Consider the following 18,663-nt stretch of genomic DNA (forward strand, 5'->3'; position numbering starts at 1 on the left):
CCCTGAAGTAATCTCTTGAAATTTTATAAAATGTATCTTATTTAATAATTAATCATTTTAGTTCAACCGCTGGCTGTTTCATGACTCACTCATGCCTTCCAAAAAATGTTTATCTTAACCCATCCGTCAAAAGCGACAGTTAAGAAATTCTAAACGGATTTCCAACAAAAACATTTGTATGTAGTAATTAAATTTAATATGCACAATTTCAAACGGACCCAATTTAATTAAAATTTGCTTCATGCGCAGAGCCATTTGTGACTTTCCGCCGGGGATGAAAATCGATAAACATAATTTGAATATTCAAATGAAAGCACATACATAGGTGCCCCGTGAACAACCGCCTTTTATAACCATGAATGAAAGCAATTGTTGAAATTCCCCAGAAGTATTTAGAATACTAGGAAGCCTCGCTTCCATTTGATTCAAAAGAAATGCAAATTTCGCTTTGTGTGTTATTCAATTTGAAGAGTAAAAAGGAGGCAGCCAAGAAGCAGCTCTGCATTTAATGAATTATCCAGAAAATGCAAATGCCAAATGGACCGCCGCCGTCTGAGGCTGAAATGGAAGATGACTGCGAGGATTTGCAGGCTGAGGCTGGATGCCTGCCAGGCGGATTCAGACTCGGAATCTGAGGCTATTGCTGGAGTTGAATACCGAATGCTGAATGCTGAATGTTGAACGTTGAACGTTGAACACTGGTGCCGATGCTGCCTGCAATTGTTTGTGTTTGCTTAAGCGCTGCGCTCCTTTGTGCCCTTTTCAGTGTTGCACGTTCAGGTCTGACGGGGCCTTGGCCCGGGTTTTGTGCCTCCGACTGGGCCAGCTCTGGGTTTTTGATTTTTCTGGTTCTGGCTGCGGTCCCTGCCTAGACGAGTTCGAGTTCGAGGCCTGCGACTCCAGTCCAATCTTGAGGGGCGAGGGCAGCGCAGCGCACTTAATCATATTCGATACAGATAAGCTTCACTGCCGGTACGTGCATAGAATTTAAGCATACATAATAATCATCGACATGCTCAAGGAGAGGACGTCGAGCTGCGTGGCCAGGGGCAAGGAGCTTACCCATCAGAATTACACTGGGAGAAAGTATCGGGGATTCGGATGGAAAGTGGTCTGGACTACAGTAATTAATTCATAGTTCTTTAAATTTTAAATTACAGTGATTGGTATACATTTATAAATATTACCGCTTTAAAGAAATTGTTTTTAATTACCACAGATTAAATCGTATTTCTAAATTAAGTGTGATATTAAAACATTAAAGTGCATCGACTTGTAGAATCCATTAAAATGCTTTTCCATTAAAATACTCTCTTCTGAAAGTTACTTTAAGGGATCAGCCGGAAAGTTCCCTGAGTACTCCCATTTTAAGACTTTAAGTTTATAAAACACTTTGCGTTACTTCTAATAAGACGTGATTGCATAGATCCCTTTTGCGACCGAAAGATACTCACTCGCAGTACCTGGTACACCTAACTTTTTCTCCAGTGCTAACTTGGTGAAAACACGAACGTGTAGCTAGAAAAGCAGTATCATCAAGCAAACAAAGAGAAGAAAGAAGCCAGGGAGACAGAGAGCAAGTAACCAGGGACAGTTTCGAGAACATGCCCAAAAGACTGGGGATCAGAAACCCCGACCCAGAGCAAACCATTTATAATTTCATACTATTATTATTCTTTACGAAAGGCACCCCTGGCTGTCCCCTTTCCTCTCCATCCCTCTTACCAGTTGTTAGGCAGCTTTTAAGTTCAAATTATGGCCGTATACCGTTGCCATAGTGCGGTTAAAAATTTGAACTTGGCTGCCTGAAACGCTGGTGCGACCCCTTGCTGCGGTTAGTTACCCGGCACAAACCATTCGACCATCGAGCATCCCATCCAGCTGAAGCCGAGTCCGAGGCCCAGCCCAATCCGCAAAACCGCAGTCGAAAAGTATCTTTGTATCTGCAAGATTTGCGCCATTTGATCTTTGCCTGGCGGCATGGCATCTCTTGTTTTTACCTCATTTCTGCTTTTGTACAACTTTTTATTTTCATATTTTTTCATGCGCCTGCTGACTTGACTGGGCTTTTGTCTCGGGTTTCCAGCATATGCTGTCCAGTTGCCGCAGATGGCAGGGCATCGCACGGGAGTTTAATCACTGAATGGATGCACCAGGGGGGCGAGATTAAGTAGGGGAATTAAGTAGCAGAGGCTCCAGACTGCGATTAATTCTGGGCCCAGATCAATTAGCCGAACGTTGAGGTTACTTGCGATCCTGATCCTGTGTTTAGGTAGCAGAAAGGCAGCAAATGCTATCAGTTCCCAAGGTACTTAAATGTTGATTGGATGAGAAAATTCTTTGTTCCCTTCGACACTTATATATTATGACTATACCTTTCTTTTATATTACTCACGCTCAGTGTTCCTTCGACCAAATCAAGCTGATTAAGGATATTTTAACGATTTTCCCCATATTTCAAAGGTCATTAATAGCTTCTTGTTTACTTAAAAATTATTAAACGTGGATATTCCTGTACTTTACAATCATTGTCATTAATAGCCTCTTTTTTACTTAAAATTGATTAAGCAAGGAGTTCCCATACCTAACAAACACTAAGAATATTTTGGAAGTCCCACTTGTATTTATTTTGTGTCAAACAGCACACAACAACCACCACTATTTAATAAATGTAATAATGCGACGTCATGACACAAGTTTCCCATGCGTTTTATGCCTCATTATCGAATTTCAATTACTTGCATATTTTGTCAAAATAAATGGGATGCCTAGAAAACGATCACCAAGGCAACTTAATCCCTCATCGAGCAAAACAAGTAAGTCTTTGGACAATATAATACCCGGCCTTCACTCAGTAATAATGATTTCAAATGAATAAAAAATATATGCGTGGGTTGTTTTTCTATATGTCAGCTGTTGAAGATGTTTGGATTTGAGAAGGTGGATTTTTGAAAAAGGCTTAAACTCTCTTGATAAATAAACTATTAAATTTCTATGATCGAGAGCAGGACTTTCCCCCACTTGCATACGTTCCCATGAATACAACATACCCTCTTACTTCCCAAGTCCAAGGTACACAAATCGTCCGAAATCCAATTAACTAGAACTATTCATATGGCCGACGGAAGTGCGAGGCGCTGAGAGACAGACTCAGGGTGCAGATTATGGGACGTCGGAGAAGATACGCAAACAGTAATCCAGCAAGAATCAAAAATATTAAAATAAAATCAATGAAAGGCGAAATATCAAAAGCGGAATGTAAATAGCAGAGGGTGACATTGACGAAGGGGTCGTTGAGTGAAAGGGGAGGGTGTTTGGCGAACGCTTAATTGGCATTAAGCACGTTAAGGCGAGCGGGGAATCCCCGGCCCTGTGGGGTGGTAAGTGCTGTCAGGGCCAGCCAAGCGATGGCAATTGTAATTAGGACAACGCCGAACGGGAATTTAAGTCCTGCTGACTGAGTCTGAGCTGCTATTCTTTCGGACGGCCCTGCGCATCCTGGCTATTTATTTAGGCACGTTGTGTGAGCCCTGAGTCCTGAGCCTTGAGCCGTGCGGCAGGAAAGCCTTTAATGCCCTCGGTAAACAACGGAGCGATTTACGCACACAAATGCTGCCCGGAACTCGGCAATTCCACTGCACTGAGCGAAACCAGGTCGATTTAATCTGTGGAAAATGTGATACACACATTATCCAGATACATTTTTAGCAAATGAAAATGTTGTTATCCTAATATAACTTAATTTTTTGTATATGTATTTAATATAGTTTTAATAAAATAATCACATTTGTGTCTTGTATCCCAAAACCAAAGTAAAATATTGTTACTTTGCTGCCCTTTCCAGTAAGTGTTTCCCAGTGCACTGGTCCTTTTCCAAGGAACTGCCCCGTCACGTTGCATGACAACAAAGTTGCCTAGAGGCTGCTGTTCTTATTATTGCAATTATTATAATTGCGCACACATAGCATCGACAGTCGGACAGGACCCTGCCAGAGTCCTGCCCACACACACTCGCTGTCGCACGTAAAAAGAAGAGGGAGTCTGAAAATAAAAACTAATTCACTTCTTGTGCTTCACAGTGCGCTCGTTTCCTGTCCTGTCGTCAGCAGATTTGCATAACTTTTTCCAATTTCAAAGCTCAAGCTGTGGCCGAGGCATACGTATGCCATATTTATACGTATATCTATATGTAAGGCCGCACCACGGCCCTCATCCTCCGGGCATCTCCGGTTACAGGCGTCGTCATCGTGGCGCTGACGTTGCCCAGGCTGCTCCTTATTTACGTCAATTGCTTGCGCATTCGCTTAGCCCTTATTCGGATACACTCAGCGGCTTCAGGACACGGTCGCTGTATCCTGATAAGGATTTCAGAAAAATAATTTTAGTTTTATCATAATTAGAGCACCATATCTCATAGCACCCATAGGGGAACGGTCTGGTACAATTAGCCTGATTGTGTTTTTCTAAAAATTATAAAATGTTAATCGACCTATTTCGGTAGATTCGGAAAGATAGATTCGGTAGATAGAAAAAACATACTTTGTTGAATAGATTACAACATTTATATTATTGCTAGGGAAGGCAACGTTATCTCTGACTTCAAGTGAGTTGATTAGTTTAAGATGCCTTATTATATTTTCCTTGTAAGAAATTCAAATAGAAACAATTATAAGAAAATACCTCAAGAAGGCTGCTCTAAATATGTTTAAATTTATTCAAATACTTTAACGATTACAGAGAATCCAAGCAAAGTTTTTCTTGGTGTATAAGGCTACGTGGATAAGGGACGAGGGGATTGCGGGTGGGAGGTGAAGCCCATCAAGAGGATGGGCCACTGAATGCGAGAGTTTTCCTCCTGCGTGGGCATTAGGTGTCAATTTTCAGCGTGGCAGCGAAGTGCTCGGGAAATCGCTGAAATTTGCCTGGCAGCCAGCTCAATGGAATGAATGAAAATGGCGGGAGGGGGTGAGAGGTTGGCCAAGGAGAAACCAGTGAATTTCACTGGGGTCTACTTGGATTACCAATTTGATGGTAACACTTGAAGTTCGGCAGCACGTGGAAATGAAAGTGTACAAGTTAATGGCATTTCATGCAGCAAATTAATCCGAGGAAATATAAGAAGGACTTTCTATTCTACAAAATATTGTGTTTCCAAGTTGATTACATTCAGATATTATTACTATCTTAATGAGGAATGTTAAAAAAGGAAATTACTTGTTAGATATGCACGACTTTTCAAGATTTTAATTTAATTTAATTCGTATTTTATTACATTCTATTCTACATTCAATCATAGCATCAGTTTGACTTTATCATTTTGGCCTCCCTTTTAATTTCCAAACTATATTATTCCTTGCTTAACTATTCACAAGCTGTTTCATGAAAATAAGCCCCCTCTTTTATTTAAAACAGTTCCCATGGTGCACAATCAACTGATTCGATACGAATCGAAATAAATTTAATTTCGACATCAAAGACTTTTATATCTTCGTCTCAGATTTGAATGCCCTTTGCTGAAGTGTAATTTAAAGTGCAGCCGTCATTACTTAACTTTCCTTCCTATCTCCTTCCAAGGATCATCCCCAGCAAGGAGCCTCATCCAGACGCCCCGGGGCAATCTCCCATTCGTGACCAATCAATAGTTCAATCGCAATCACGAAGGGCCAGCAGAAACTTCATCAGGCAAGTCATAAAATTTAATTAGAAAAGCATTTCTCCAGCGAGAGTGACTCGAAGCAGGAATACAAATACAAGAATCTCCTTTATTGTTTTATGGCTGTGCAAAGAGGAACAAAACGAAATGAACGACGGCTGGACCTACGGAGGGATATCCTATAAGTGGGCAGGGTTCTCGGGTTCCAGGGATATTCAGGAGTCGGGCTGAGCCGTCGGGGAACAATTTAGGCGGCAGCAGGTGCGAATGAAAGGACTGCTAAGGATAAGACGACAGCGAAGTCTTGGAGCGGGAAAATCAATCGTGCAGCGAATCAAAGAAATGTACATGGCCGCCCACCTACATATAGATATGCACTGCTCAACAAATTTGGTAACCTAAATTGTTATAACACAAATTAAGGCATCGAATTTTTATTAGAAAAAACAAATTTAGGAAACATACTTCTGAAAAAAGATCATCTTTTACTACTCTTTAAAATAAATTTGATCCATTATGAATTGGGTTCAGACTACGATTCTAGTACAAAACTCTTTTTAAAGTATGTCTTTCATATTTCCGCCGTGCACTTACATAAAAATTCGTTTATATTTTCCTTTCTTCTCAGAGATTTTTTTATTTAGCAGCAAATTTGCGCAACGCGTTGAAATGTGGGCGTGTCGCACCCCCCTCCAAAAACGCGTTTATCAAAGTCAGTTCCCGAGGGTGGATTCGCAGCCAAGGATAGGGGAGGAGGACGGGCGGGGGCGTGGCAGGTCCTGGCATCGTTACCGTTAGACTGCGGCTCCTGCTGTCGCTCCTAATGTGATACGCATCAATTTATGAAATTTGAAATATTATGACTGATTTTGCGCGTCTCAAATGCGGCTTTTATGTGGGTTCGCATTGGGGCAGGGGTTCGGGTCTGGTCCTAATCTGGCCAACAGGTCAGGATGTGCGGTACCCAGGGGTTGCCTGCAGGCCAATCAGCTTAGGTGGAATCACTCGCTGCACCCTCGGACCACCGCTCACACGACTCGCTAAGTAAATTGAAGTAGCTGCGACAGTCACAAAGGACCGGCAATGAAGCGAGATTTCTATTTTTATGACAACGCCAAACAAAAGCGGCGATTTAAAGCGAAGGTCGGGATCTGGACAGCAGGGTTGATTAATTCCATCTCCGAAGCACTGGCCAGGAAAACCAGAACGGTGTCAGTTTGGCAAACAAAAGATACCGAATACAGATCACAAAGAAACAATGGCTGAGCAGTGTTTTAAAAAAAAGATGTATGAATGTGCCAATCATAAATTATTCGCAGGACTCTAAAACAAGATTGCCTGCTCAGTTGAATATAATGGAATGAACTAAATTTGCAATCCTTTTCGGCGCAGCTTGTTAAAGAAAATGTATTTTTATAGAGTAATCTTCCTTTTCCGATTTCATATACTTACGATATTTGATGGGCTGGCCAACGAGCCAATGATGTTTTTTTTAAACTTGTTTTACATTTAATAAAAGACAAGAGAGAACGCTATATTCGAATTCATCGATTATCATAAACCTGTTACTCAGCAAACCAAATAACCTTATCAACTAGTGGTCAGATTTAATCAACTTTTAGCACGTCGATAGATATTGACACATAAATTAAAATATAATGTACCCTAAAAAGAAATCTTCAAAAAGGCGGGCGTCACAATATATAGCGATTTGTGGGCGCTGGAGTGGACTTGGCATAACAATTTGGATCACAACATTTTCATGACAATTTTTGGCATGCAGATGGTTATTGATAAACAAAATAAAACCTCATTTACAGTTTTACAAATTCTTTAAAGTGGGCGCTAGGTAGACTTTAGCGAAAGAATATTTGTTTAGACGAATGTACAAGCATCTTCGTCACAAAGTTTGATATCAGAACTTTTGTATGTTATGTATCTAGACAAATTACGTTAAGAAGACGTTCGTAGTATTTTAAAATAACTTTTCAACAACATATAGAACAGTTTTATTAGTTCACAAGTTTGGTGTTAGCTGTTTTTCCGCTAAAGTAGCGGGGTTTTTTTAGCAGTGGTAGAACCAAACTTTTTTATATTGAGCTGTTTAACACCATTTAAATATTTCCAGAACCTTAAAATAAACTAACGTGAACAAACGTGAATTTTTACAAAAATGTTTTATATGAAAAAATTTAAGGAATCTCAAGGGCTATACACTTTTAGGATTAATCCAAAATCGTTAGAGCCGTTTTTGAGAAATCAAAAAAAAGCTTTAAAAATCTGAGAAAAAACCTTTGGCAAATCATGTTAGAAAGGCGTGCGAAGTATTTCGAAATACCTTTCTAACAACAAATAGCACAAGCCTGCAGCTTAAGTATTTAACGGATGTACTTAATTTAGCTATTTATAGCGATTTCCTGCCAAACTAGCGAGTTTTTCCAAAAGTGGTAGAACTAAAGTTTCTCATATTAAGCTGATTAACATCGTCTAGACTTTTCAAGACCGTAAAATAACATTTTGGGACAATCTGACAATCGAAATAAAATTTTCATTTTGAGAAGTCCTCCAAAATCTGGTTTTGCGTATTTCTTTTGAACGGAGCACCCGATTTTAACAAGTGAGGTGTCATTCCACGCATATTTTAATTGAGAATACAACTAAACTGCTGATTTTGTGCATTTATCGCTCTTTCTACCAAACCAATAGATTGTAGTAGTACTAGTATAGTAATCGCCTTCGCATACTCTCCTGGTGCGCTTCGTCACTACAATAAATATTTGCAAAAATTAATCCGAGTTTTTAATATAAATGGTTAAAGTACATTATAAGGTAAGTTACTATTTGTTGTGTACTTTATCAGTTTATTGGAAGAACACCAGTTGCAATAATATATAAAAAAATCTTATTTAATGGGCGTTTAAGTAGTTCGATTGCCTTTATTCACAAGTTATGCGTATGCTAACAGATTTTAAAAGAAACAAATACAAATATTTGACCTAAAATATTTTATTTACTTATGTTAACAGGTTTTAAAATAAACAAATACAAAAAGACCTAAAATATTTTACATGCTGTTAGAGGAGTATCTTTTCTACTTATTGAAATATCAACCGTCAAAGGTTGTAATTTGTATATTTAATATTTTTTATTGGCAAGTATTTTAAAGTTTTAAGTCCTAAAAGTACTTTGGATAGGGATTAGAAAGCTAATTAGGAGGTCCTTTCTCTTCAAATTTTTGTGTTGCTTAGCTTTTATTGATTGTAAATCATCTGTATTGCATTCAACATTTTTTACCGGCGCATTTAAATACGCTCTGATAAATCGGTGAATATATTTCTAAATGATTGTTTATTCCAGCCGCTACATAAGAACTGGAGAAGCCGAATAAGTTATATTGAAAACTCGCGCTATTTATACTGCCTTGTAAATGCAATAGGTGGAGTTTTGCAATTAGCAAGTACACCCGCCAGTCAGCCGATACACCCTCCTGACATTTTCAGCACGACCGTTATCGAATATTTTTGGTATCATTTTGGTATAAAAAGTATTTTTATTACGGGCGGACGGTATCAATTATCGATAACTAACACTGCTGACTAATAATTTCGTTTATCTAAACAAAGTTAATTTAAATTAAAGGCCATGCACGGACGTGTGAAAGTAAGGACCACGGAGGAAGAGCGCGAGAGGAAGAAGAAGGAGCAGGCTCTCAAAGTGCGGGCCTATCGGGCCGCCATGGGAAGGATTCAAAAGAAACGGGAGGCGGGGGAGCTGGACAGCGAAATGCTCACCCTGACGGTTCAGATCCTGCAGCGAAATCCGGACGTGAGCACTCTGTGGAACATTCGCCGGGAGTGCGTCCTGGAGAAGCTGTCCAAGCTGAAGGAGGAGGTGGAGGATGAGGAGGAGAAGCCCGCTCAAGAAGAGCCCGTGGGCGATAAGCCCCCTGTGAAGGAGGACAAGGCCCATTCCATATTCACCTGCGAACTGGACCTCACCGAGCAGTGCCTGATGGTCAACCCCAAGTCCTACAGCGCCTGGCACCACCGTTGCTGGACCCTGGAGCAGGATCCCCGGGCGGACTGGCAGCGGGAGCTGCAGCTGTGCAACAAGTACCTCAAGTACGACGAGCGCAACTTCCACACCTGGGACTACAGGCGCTATGTGACCGCCAAGGCCGCGGTGCCCGCCGCCCAGGAACTGGACTTTTGCACCGAGAAGATAAAGGTCAACTTCTCCAACTACTCAAGCTGGCACCATCGGAGCCTGCTGCTCCCGGAGCTCTATCCCAACGAGCAGAGGGATCGGCCGATGAGCGAGGAAAAGCTGCAGCAGGAACTGGAGATGGTGCTGACGGCCGCCTTCACGGATCCCAACGACAGTAGTGCCTGGTTCTACCAGCGTTGGCTGCTGGGCAGTGGGGCCCAGCTGGATAGGGCGCCCAGGGTAGCTGCTTTTCGACTGGAGTCTCAGGGGGCAGTCCTCGCCTTAGATAGGCCCTACCCAGATCTAAAACAACTGAAGACCGAGTTGACTGGCGGAGAGCAGAAGGTTGAATTGCAATCCTGGCTGCCAGTGGACAGCTCTGGCACCAGTTGGAAGTGCCAGCAGTCCTTAGATTACCAAAGAAACACAATCTACTCCCTTAAGCTCTGCGACCAGGAGGTGAACCTTTCACCCCTGCCTGGCCCCGAAGATGGAGCCTTTTACTTTGCGCCACCGCATGCCGCCGCCAGTTGCAGCAAGGAACTCTTGGCGGAGCTGCAAACGCAACTGCAATCCTGCCTAGATCTTCTGGAGTTTGAGCCGGACAGCAAGTGGACTTTACTAACAAGTGCCCTCCTAATGCGTGCCATCGAGGTGTCAGCCAACCACGAAAAGAGTTTGGCACACTTGGCCAAGCTGGAGAAGGTAGATGCTTTGCGGGAGGGATACTACAAGGATCTGGCGGCCAGGTGGACATTGGAGTATGAGCTAGCCAAGTGGCCACAAGCAGCAGGATTTCCCAGGAACTTTACGTTGGCCGAGGACGTACTGCTGGCCTCGCTGCCTTATGGACAATACTTTGTCATTGCCGACGAGTTGAATTTGTCCATCAAGCTCAGGGAGCAATTGGGAGATTCAGTGCCCATAACCTTTGCCGACTTAAAGGTGAAAGGAGATTTTTAGACTAGTCTAGCTAAGTTGGAACTTATGTTTCTTTTGAACTGGTTTCCATTGGGTAAACTCTATTTTCCATTCGGTGCTTACTGAGCCTTTTACACAATTGGCTATCCTGGTAAAATTTTAAAGGATAAAATCAATTTAGCAGTTATTCCTATTTATAAATAGATTATTTTCTATAACACACGTTTTGTATATACTTAATATATATTAGTACGATTTACGAATAAAAAGAAGTATAATATCAAAGATAAAACTGGATTATTGTTAAATTATACTGGTTTGATTTAAAGTCGACTTAAATTCAATAAATTTACATACGATACACTTTTAATTTAATTTCTCGCGCAAACATGAATACGATTTTAAGCAATACCGTTTTAAAAAGCTTTCTGCCAAACTACAAATATGTATCTGCATCTGCTGAAAGCGAGGCAGTCGACCAAAATTGCTGACAACCCGCAGCGATCCATTATCAAATGTTTCGGGTTATAAATGGGAAAACCATCAATACGTCGACATGCAACCACTGGCTACTTTAAGCGGTCCCCGAGCTGCCACATTGCTGAGGCGTTCTTTGACATTGCAGCCTTGCTGAAATGTTGATGTTGCTGCTGCCACCAATGTCGCCTTGTGTGTGCAACGAGGCGCTGCGAGATTTGCGGTTTTTTGGCGGCTCTCGTGGTTATATAAATTATGCAAGGCCCTCGAGATGGAGATGCTCTGCGCCGGGATGGCGATGGCGTTGCGGGGTGCTCAGTGCGCGTCCACAACATTGGCAGCCGCATGTCATTACGTGCCGCAGCTGCACAAAAGCAACTCACTAAAAGAAAATGTTTCGGGAATTCGCGGACTGGGAATTATTTGTAAAGCTCTTCTTGTGAAAGGTAAAAACAATCCTTTTTAAAGGTTTGCAATTGTTTACAGAATATTTTCTTAGACGATGTTTAACTTTTTAAAACACCCGCGATTGTTGTTTTCAAAAGTTCCAGCTGGAAATTTAAAAAATTTACAAATGAGTATAGTTCACTCTAGAGAGAAAAGTAAACTAGCTCATGGCAACCAGCCTACGCCAATTAAAGTCTAAGGACTGGACGGAAAACCACAACTATTGTATTATATATTAAATTTATATATAGTATTAAAATAGGGATACAAAATTGAGTAGTCAGTTCATAGTCATAAGCAATGATGTAGCTTTTATGTGCATTTTGTAGTAGTTTTGTTAGGTGCATAGGGCAGCAGGAGAGGGCGGAGTGGGGGGCTTAAGGACACCCAAGAAGAAGGAGCGTTTGACAGGCGTGTGAAAGGCCGCCAAACGTGCCTGGAGCGGAGCTCCTAGGAGGTGTCATTCCCACTTGGGTGTTAATACACGCCCGCAGGTCCTCGAGCAGGGGGAGGAACAGGAGGTGCACCTGTCACCTGGCAGGCCACACTGACACACATGTCGTATGCGCAATGTTTGTGCATGGGAATTTAATGGAGCCAAGTCGGGTGGATATATCCTGCTGCATATCATAATAACATTAGCAGACGCCTTGGCATTCAAATTTCCGCTTCACTCAGCCGACACCACATCCGCTGCCTAGCCCGTCCCTCGGCTGCAGACCCTGTACCAACGTGATCTTAATTATGCCAATGCCACTTCTTGCAAATATTTTGCGTTGACTCTCCGGCTCCATTCCGGAAAACGTGATGCTGACAAGATGCCGCTCATTAAAATGTTTGGGGCCAATTATTAAGTCAATTGCACGACCCATGGGCCAAGGGCGGGGGGAGTTGGGGGAGTGGCACGTGGCGGGGGTGGCAGCTGCAACTGCATCTTATCTGAACGCACAGAGACGCAAACTTAATTAATGGGACAAGTCAATGAGAAAGGTCAGGAAACAGGCGGCGGAAAAGGAGCGAGCAATAGATGCACGTCAAGATGCAATCTCGGGCTGGCCTAATTTATGGTGTGCGGTTGATTACCGGGTGGATTTTCCGTAGAGGCTCTAGCCCCTTTTTTTGGTTTTTCGGGTATTTAATCTTTTTAAAGTTATAACTGGAAACATATTCTTTTGGTAACTTGAACAAAAAAGGAAACCAGAACGTTGCTGATCTTTAATTTTGGAAAGCCCAAGTATTCCCCGATGATAAAATTTCTTTGTTTTGGCACTGCTGAAAAGCACATGAATTGAATAGGTTTTTCAATTTTTGGTCTATCTTTTAGTCGAAATTATCTCACGAACAAATTATGCGAATTCTTAATAATATTATTGTCAATACATTGTCGGCACGATAAGAAAAATCGACTACAATTATTTGGAATTTTTGACGTGACGTCACATATGAGATTTGACAAGTTCATCACCTTACCCTACACTCCCCTAGTAAAAAGAAAGGAAACGATCCAAAGCAATCCGCCAACAACCCATTTTGTATGTGTTCACTTCCTCCTGGAAGGTTGTTAACCTACAAAACTTATGTACAAAAACACGATAGGAAAGTTATAACTTTAAGAAATTTATTGCATATTGTATATTGTTGTACTGTTACCTTTGAGAAAATCACCAAAAAGGTGGATGGGGACTGTTTATTAATCATTTTTATACCCCTTCCTCGTAGAGGAACAGGTTATTCTAGATTCATCGGAAAGTATGTAACAGCTATAAGGAAGCGTTTCGGACCCTATAAAGTATATATATTATTGATCAGGATCTCTAGCCGAGTCGATCTAGCCATGTCCGTCTGTCCGTATGAACGCTGAGATCTTGGAAACTATAAGAGCTAGAATGTTGGGATTTGGCATTTAGATTCCTGGGCTTCTTGCGCAGCGCAAGTTGCTTTTTAGCAGCGTACCACGCCCACAATCGCCCATAACGCTAAAACCCGTCTAGCGCCCACAATTTTAAATATTTTGTAATAAATTAAATGGAATTTTGTATTTATTATAAATACCCATCTAAATGCCAAAAATTTTTAAATCGGACAGTTCATTAAAAAGGTTGCAACCAAAGAGTAGAAAATAATTAGCAAACTCAATAGAGTGCAAGAGGGATGGAGATATATTCATACAGAAAATCGTCTGCTTACGAAATTTCACTGGTGTCACCTACGTTTCACGTTATGTGTTTGTTAAATCTCATAAACAGCCGATATGAATTAACGAAAGGTGGCGCTTATTTGTTATCTGAGTAACGGGTATCTGATAGTCGAGGATAGTTTCATTGTTCCACAGTACATAAAATTTCCTCTGCACACACATGCATAAGTTATTACACTTTTAAGAAACCCCAACAACAGAAGGTGATTCCGATCTATATTGGCAGGAACTAAATAACATATTGATGAGAGAACGAAATCCATTTAGTTTTGGCCAAAATTGGCATTTTGAGGTCACAGATAGTAAACCAAAATCAGGCTCTAACCAGCACTTGTTAGGTATATTACTTTTGCCTCTATTAGGGTATTTCAGGCTTCACGCTCTCGCCCAAATGAAATTGGCTCGAAATTTGTATTTGTTTACTAAATTTTACTCTTGGCCCTACGTAACCAGATTTGGCAACTTTGCCACGTATCTTAGAGCAAGTCATGTGAGTCGCCCAGCACTCATAATTTATGTGCCTTTCCATGGCAACTAGTGGTGTCTTCCTCTGCCGGTTTCGCTCTTAAATTATGCTTATATATTGCCTGAACTTCCTGCACTTTTCCCCGTTGCCCTCCGACTAGACAAACTGAAAATGCCCCTTAGTCCAGACACTGCACACAATACACATGTTTCAATGGTAGACAGATTTTAGACGTGATAATGCAAGTGGAAAATCAGAAAAATGTATTGTGGCTGCCTCGCCAGTCAGGGGCAGTAGACATCGCAGCAGGGAAAACAAAGCAGCCCGATGTGAGGAAAAGAATGCCACAGATAGTATAGGGACACCTGAAAAAATTTGGGTAACAGAACCGAAACAAAATTCAAAATAATCAAGTAAATGTTGTACAACAACAGCCTATATTATACAATCGATAGGAATCGTAAGAAATTACCTTCACAATTTGTCCCAAAACTCACAAAGAAGTAGTTATAGTTGGTTTAGTGTAGACTCTGGGTCCCTGGCCAACCTAACCAACCCATAACCATATGCAAGATAATAACTTTCGTTCCGACTCCTCTCCTCATTGGGACGGATAGGATACCATATACCATATAGAAAAGGGCCCGGAATGATTTCTGTCTGCAGCTGTCACATAATGTTGGCTTGAAGGATCTGTCTCGGCAGTCCTGCATGCATGAAAAACTCATTACGAGCAGCTGCAGCTGCGGTCACCCGAGTTTCCATCCAATTTTCCCACCAGCGCCCGCCGAGCACTTGATCCTTAAATAAGTTGCGGCAAATTGGCTTGCCGTCGGCCAATTGAATACCCGCATCGATTGGGCTTAGACGCCTCCCCTGCACTTTTAATTGCATAACACATAGTTTCACGCTTCTTGCTTACACTTCACTTCACTGCCGAACAACTTGGCAGGCGAAGTTCGCTTTAACAAGTGAACAACTTTCAATGGGCAATTAAAAGGGCACACAAACCGGGGACAACAACGGTCGGTTGGAGGCTGGGGTCGGGGGTTGCGGTGAAGGTGAGGGGTCGCTCAGGACGTCACCAGCGAGAAGTCGCCGGAAACGTTAACAAAATGCATAGCAGCACAGATTCTGCTAAAGTTTTCGGCCCGAAAGGCAATTAAAGTTTTGGCACCGACACAACAGAACAACAAGCCGTGCACAGACCAAAATATTTTTGTTTTCCTATTGTAGGTATACTATAGAGTTAATAGGATTGGCTGATGGACACCATATATTGTGTTAAAAATACATGCATATTTTACGTTCCTCTGCCACAAAATCTAGGAACTGATATTTCCTGAGGTCAGATGTCTACATCTATCAATATGTTTTAGTGACAGCTTTATAAGTTTTTAGAATTTAAATTCCGTATAAGATAATGTATCTTACTTTAATAAATGGTAGGAAAAAGTTTAATCAAAATGTTCTGTAATTTTGAAATATTATAAACGTAAGGAACTTTTGTTCCTGTGTCGAGTAGAAGGAAAAGGCCACCGCAGGATGGTATCTCCAAGATCTTTGACTTCTGTTCCGCGAGTTGACGCAGCTCCGGCCATAAATGTTAGCCCGAAAATATAGCAAGATCTGGCGATAGGGGATCGCAATTAAATTTTATTAATTTACGGCACAAGGCTCTGAGTAGCTCCCTTACAAAATATGTGAAGCCTCACTAAGCCTTTTGGTTTGTGCCCCCAACTCAAAAAACTTATTAAAATTTACGCTCAATTCAACCGAAACATGGCGTCATCAAAGTCTGAAAGCAATGTCGTCACCACACAAGCCCGCCCAGAAGGGAGGGCCTCTATAAATTGCATATTTATGCACTATAAACATTAATTTACTTGCCATTTAGCTAGACGCTCAGTTAATTGAAAACAACAATATCGGAGGCAGTGCAGCAGAGCAGCGGCAACATCAAAAACCCACTTTCTCCCCTTTCCATCGCCACCATGCAACTGCAGCAGCCAAAGCAAACAACTTTAAATTATGCAAAGAATAGGAAAATGCAGTGTGCAAAAATTGCAGCCATCATTAAATTTGCGCGGGCAGCGGGGAGTTGCAAAAACAGCAAAAAACGAAATGCAAAGGGGTTTTAAGCAGGGAAGTAATGCCAAATTTAATTGCAATTAATGTGCAGTAAGGCGGAAGTGCCATAGAAACGGGGCAACGCGTCCATTGCTGAACGGGCTGGCACTTCCGGCTGGCGCCATGTTGGAGCGAGCTCCATGTGGGGCAGGGAGGGGTTAAGGGGGCGGCAAGGGTTAAACCGATATTCGTGGTAACTCGAAAATGTAAGCTAGAATGCTCTTCTCGCTGCAACCCCGGGGATTAAAATAATTGGGTTTGATGTGGGGTTTTCAGCACGTGTGCTTATAATCTTTATGATACTTACGCTTGTTCAGCACAATCTTAATACTTTTTGAAAAAAAAGACTACAGAGCTAAAGAATTCGAGCGAATAAGATAATGTAAATTTAATAAAAAAAGCGAATGGGCCAGTCATATGTTTCTTTCGATAACCAACCATGATCATTAGTGTTCAAAAGGGTATACCATGTTAACTAGTTGACCGAGAATTCGTCTACAGAAATAATTTAATATTTGATATTTATTAGGCTGATGTAAACTTCTCAAGCTGAGCTGTTTCGGAGGAGTCAGTCATTCGATGACTGATTTATTGTTCCGCAGTAATACGCAAAAAAATCAATTGGTTATCAAGAACTTTAATGTTTCACAACGTATGTTGCTGCGCATCATTTGTCTGATGCATAAAACTTATTTTCAACAAAAAACGGCTGAAAAACAGAGTTTAATAAAAAATACTAATAAGACAAAAGAAAACGCTACAGTCGACGGCCTCGACTATCAGATACCCGTTACTCACCTAACAAAAGAGCGCCACCTATCGTTGATTCTTATCGGCTGTATACTAGATTTTAATAACGTGAAATCTGAATGTAAAACCTTTCTGTATGAATATAACTCTATGACTCTCGCTCTATATTTAACTTGCTAAATTTGTATTGTTTTTGGTTATAACTTTTTAATGAACGGACAGACGGACGTAGCTAGATCGACTCGACTAGTGATCCTGATCAAGAATACATGTACTTTATGGGGTAGTAAACGCTTCCTTCTGCCTGTTACATACTTTCCGACGAATCTACTCTACGAATAACGGGTATAAAAACTGTTTGTGCCTTATTTATTAATTTTTTATAATCTCCAATTGATTTAACATGCTGAATTGTTGTCTCTAAATTATATTAAAATTCACTGCCTTAAAGGTCATTTACATGGTATACGACTTCGAACTTTAAAATAACCTACTCTTGGTTAGAGAACCCAGGATTCCCGTATACCCAGCCCTGGAATATTCAAATGGGCCTGGGCGGAAACGGATGCCCAGAGTAAGAAATCAAGTTTAAAGCGACCCGCTCCCGTTCTGCAACATCGCTCTGACCGCGTGACATCCAAATGCGGAGGGATCGGGAGTACATGTTACATGCTACCTGGTTGCATTTACCTGGCGCCGTCGCGAAATTCAATTACTCGTGCGCCATAAACCGATTAACTTATATAAATATTTATATCGCTGAAATGCAGTCGGTCGCCAATGGCTTTATGGGTCGCAGCCAGTCCGTTCGAGGGCGCTCCGGTGGGCGGGGGCGTGGCCTATCTGTGGGTGTGTCCCTGCATATGCAAACAGTTTTCCGGCGAGAGTCGGGGTCGTTGGTCATCCAGAGAAATGGAGCTGCGGCGGCAATAATTTCATTTGCATTTGCATTTGTTGCCGTTTATGGTCCACTCAAGTGATGTCAGCTGGCCCCCTTTTGTTCCGCCCCTGCGGTTCACTTTCCAAGTGTTTAATGATAACACGCTAGGTGTCATCTGCAGGCAGGAGTTCTCGAGGCCAGGACATAACTGAACAGAACAGAACAGCAGCCGACACAGCCCGAAGGGCATATCATTACAATGCCAGCGAGTGTGGGATTTTCCAGCTGCGGCTCAGTTCCACTTGGGTACATGGGGAGAAAAAGCCTTATAATGCCGTCTTATTATTACCAAATATTTAGGTAATCTTTGTGTTAAACCATGTTTACCTCCCTAAGAATCTAAAAGAGGGAGACTCGATATGGGGGGTTTCAGATTACAGCAGAAATCTCATGTAGGATATCCTACCAAAGAGCCAGGTTTTTCCCAGTGCACTTCGAAGGTTGTAGGTGGCAAGTGGAACCTACTTGCCTCCATA

The 18,663-nt window shown here is 41.6% G+C and overlaps 1 protein-coding gene across 1 annotated transcript; it reads left to right on the forward strand.

Moving 5' to 3' along the window:
* Positions 1-9,223: 9,223 nt before the first annotated feature.
* On the forward strand, positions 9,224-11,072 carry RabGGTa (Rab geranylgeranyltransferase subunit alpha). Its single transcript, XM_036819220.3, has one exon. The coding sequence runs from the start codon at positions 9,296-9,298 to the stop codon at positions 10,820-10,822; it is 1,527 nt and encodes a 508-aa protein (XP_036675115.3). The 5' UTR covers positions 9,224-9,295; the 3' UTR covers positions 10,823-11,072.
* The last annotated feature ends 7,591 nt before the right edge of the window (positions 11,073-18,663 follow it).

Source organism: Drosophila suzukii, chromosome 3, assembly GCF_043229965.1.
Source record: "Drosophila suzukii chromosome 3, CBGP_Dsuzu_IsoJpt1.0, whole genome shotgun sequence".
Taxonomy (NCBI): Eukaryota; Metazoa; Arthropoda; class Insecta; order Diptera; family Drosophilidae; genus Drosophila; species Drosophila suzukii.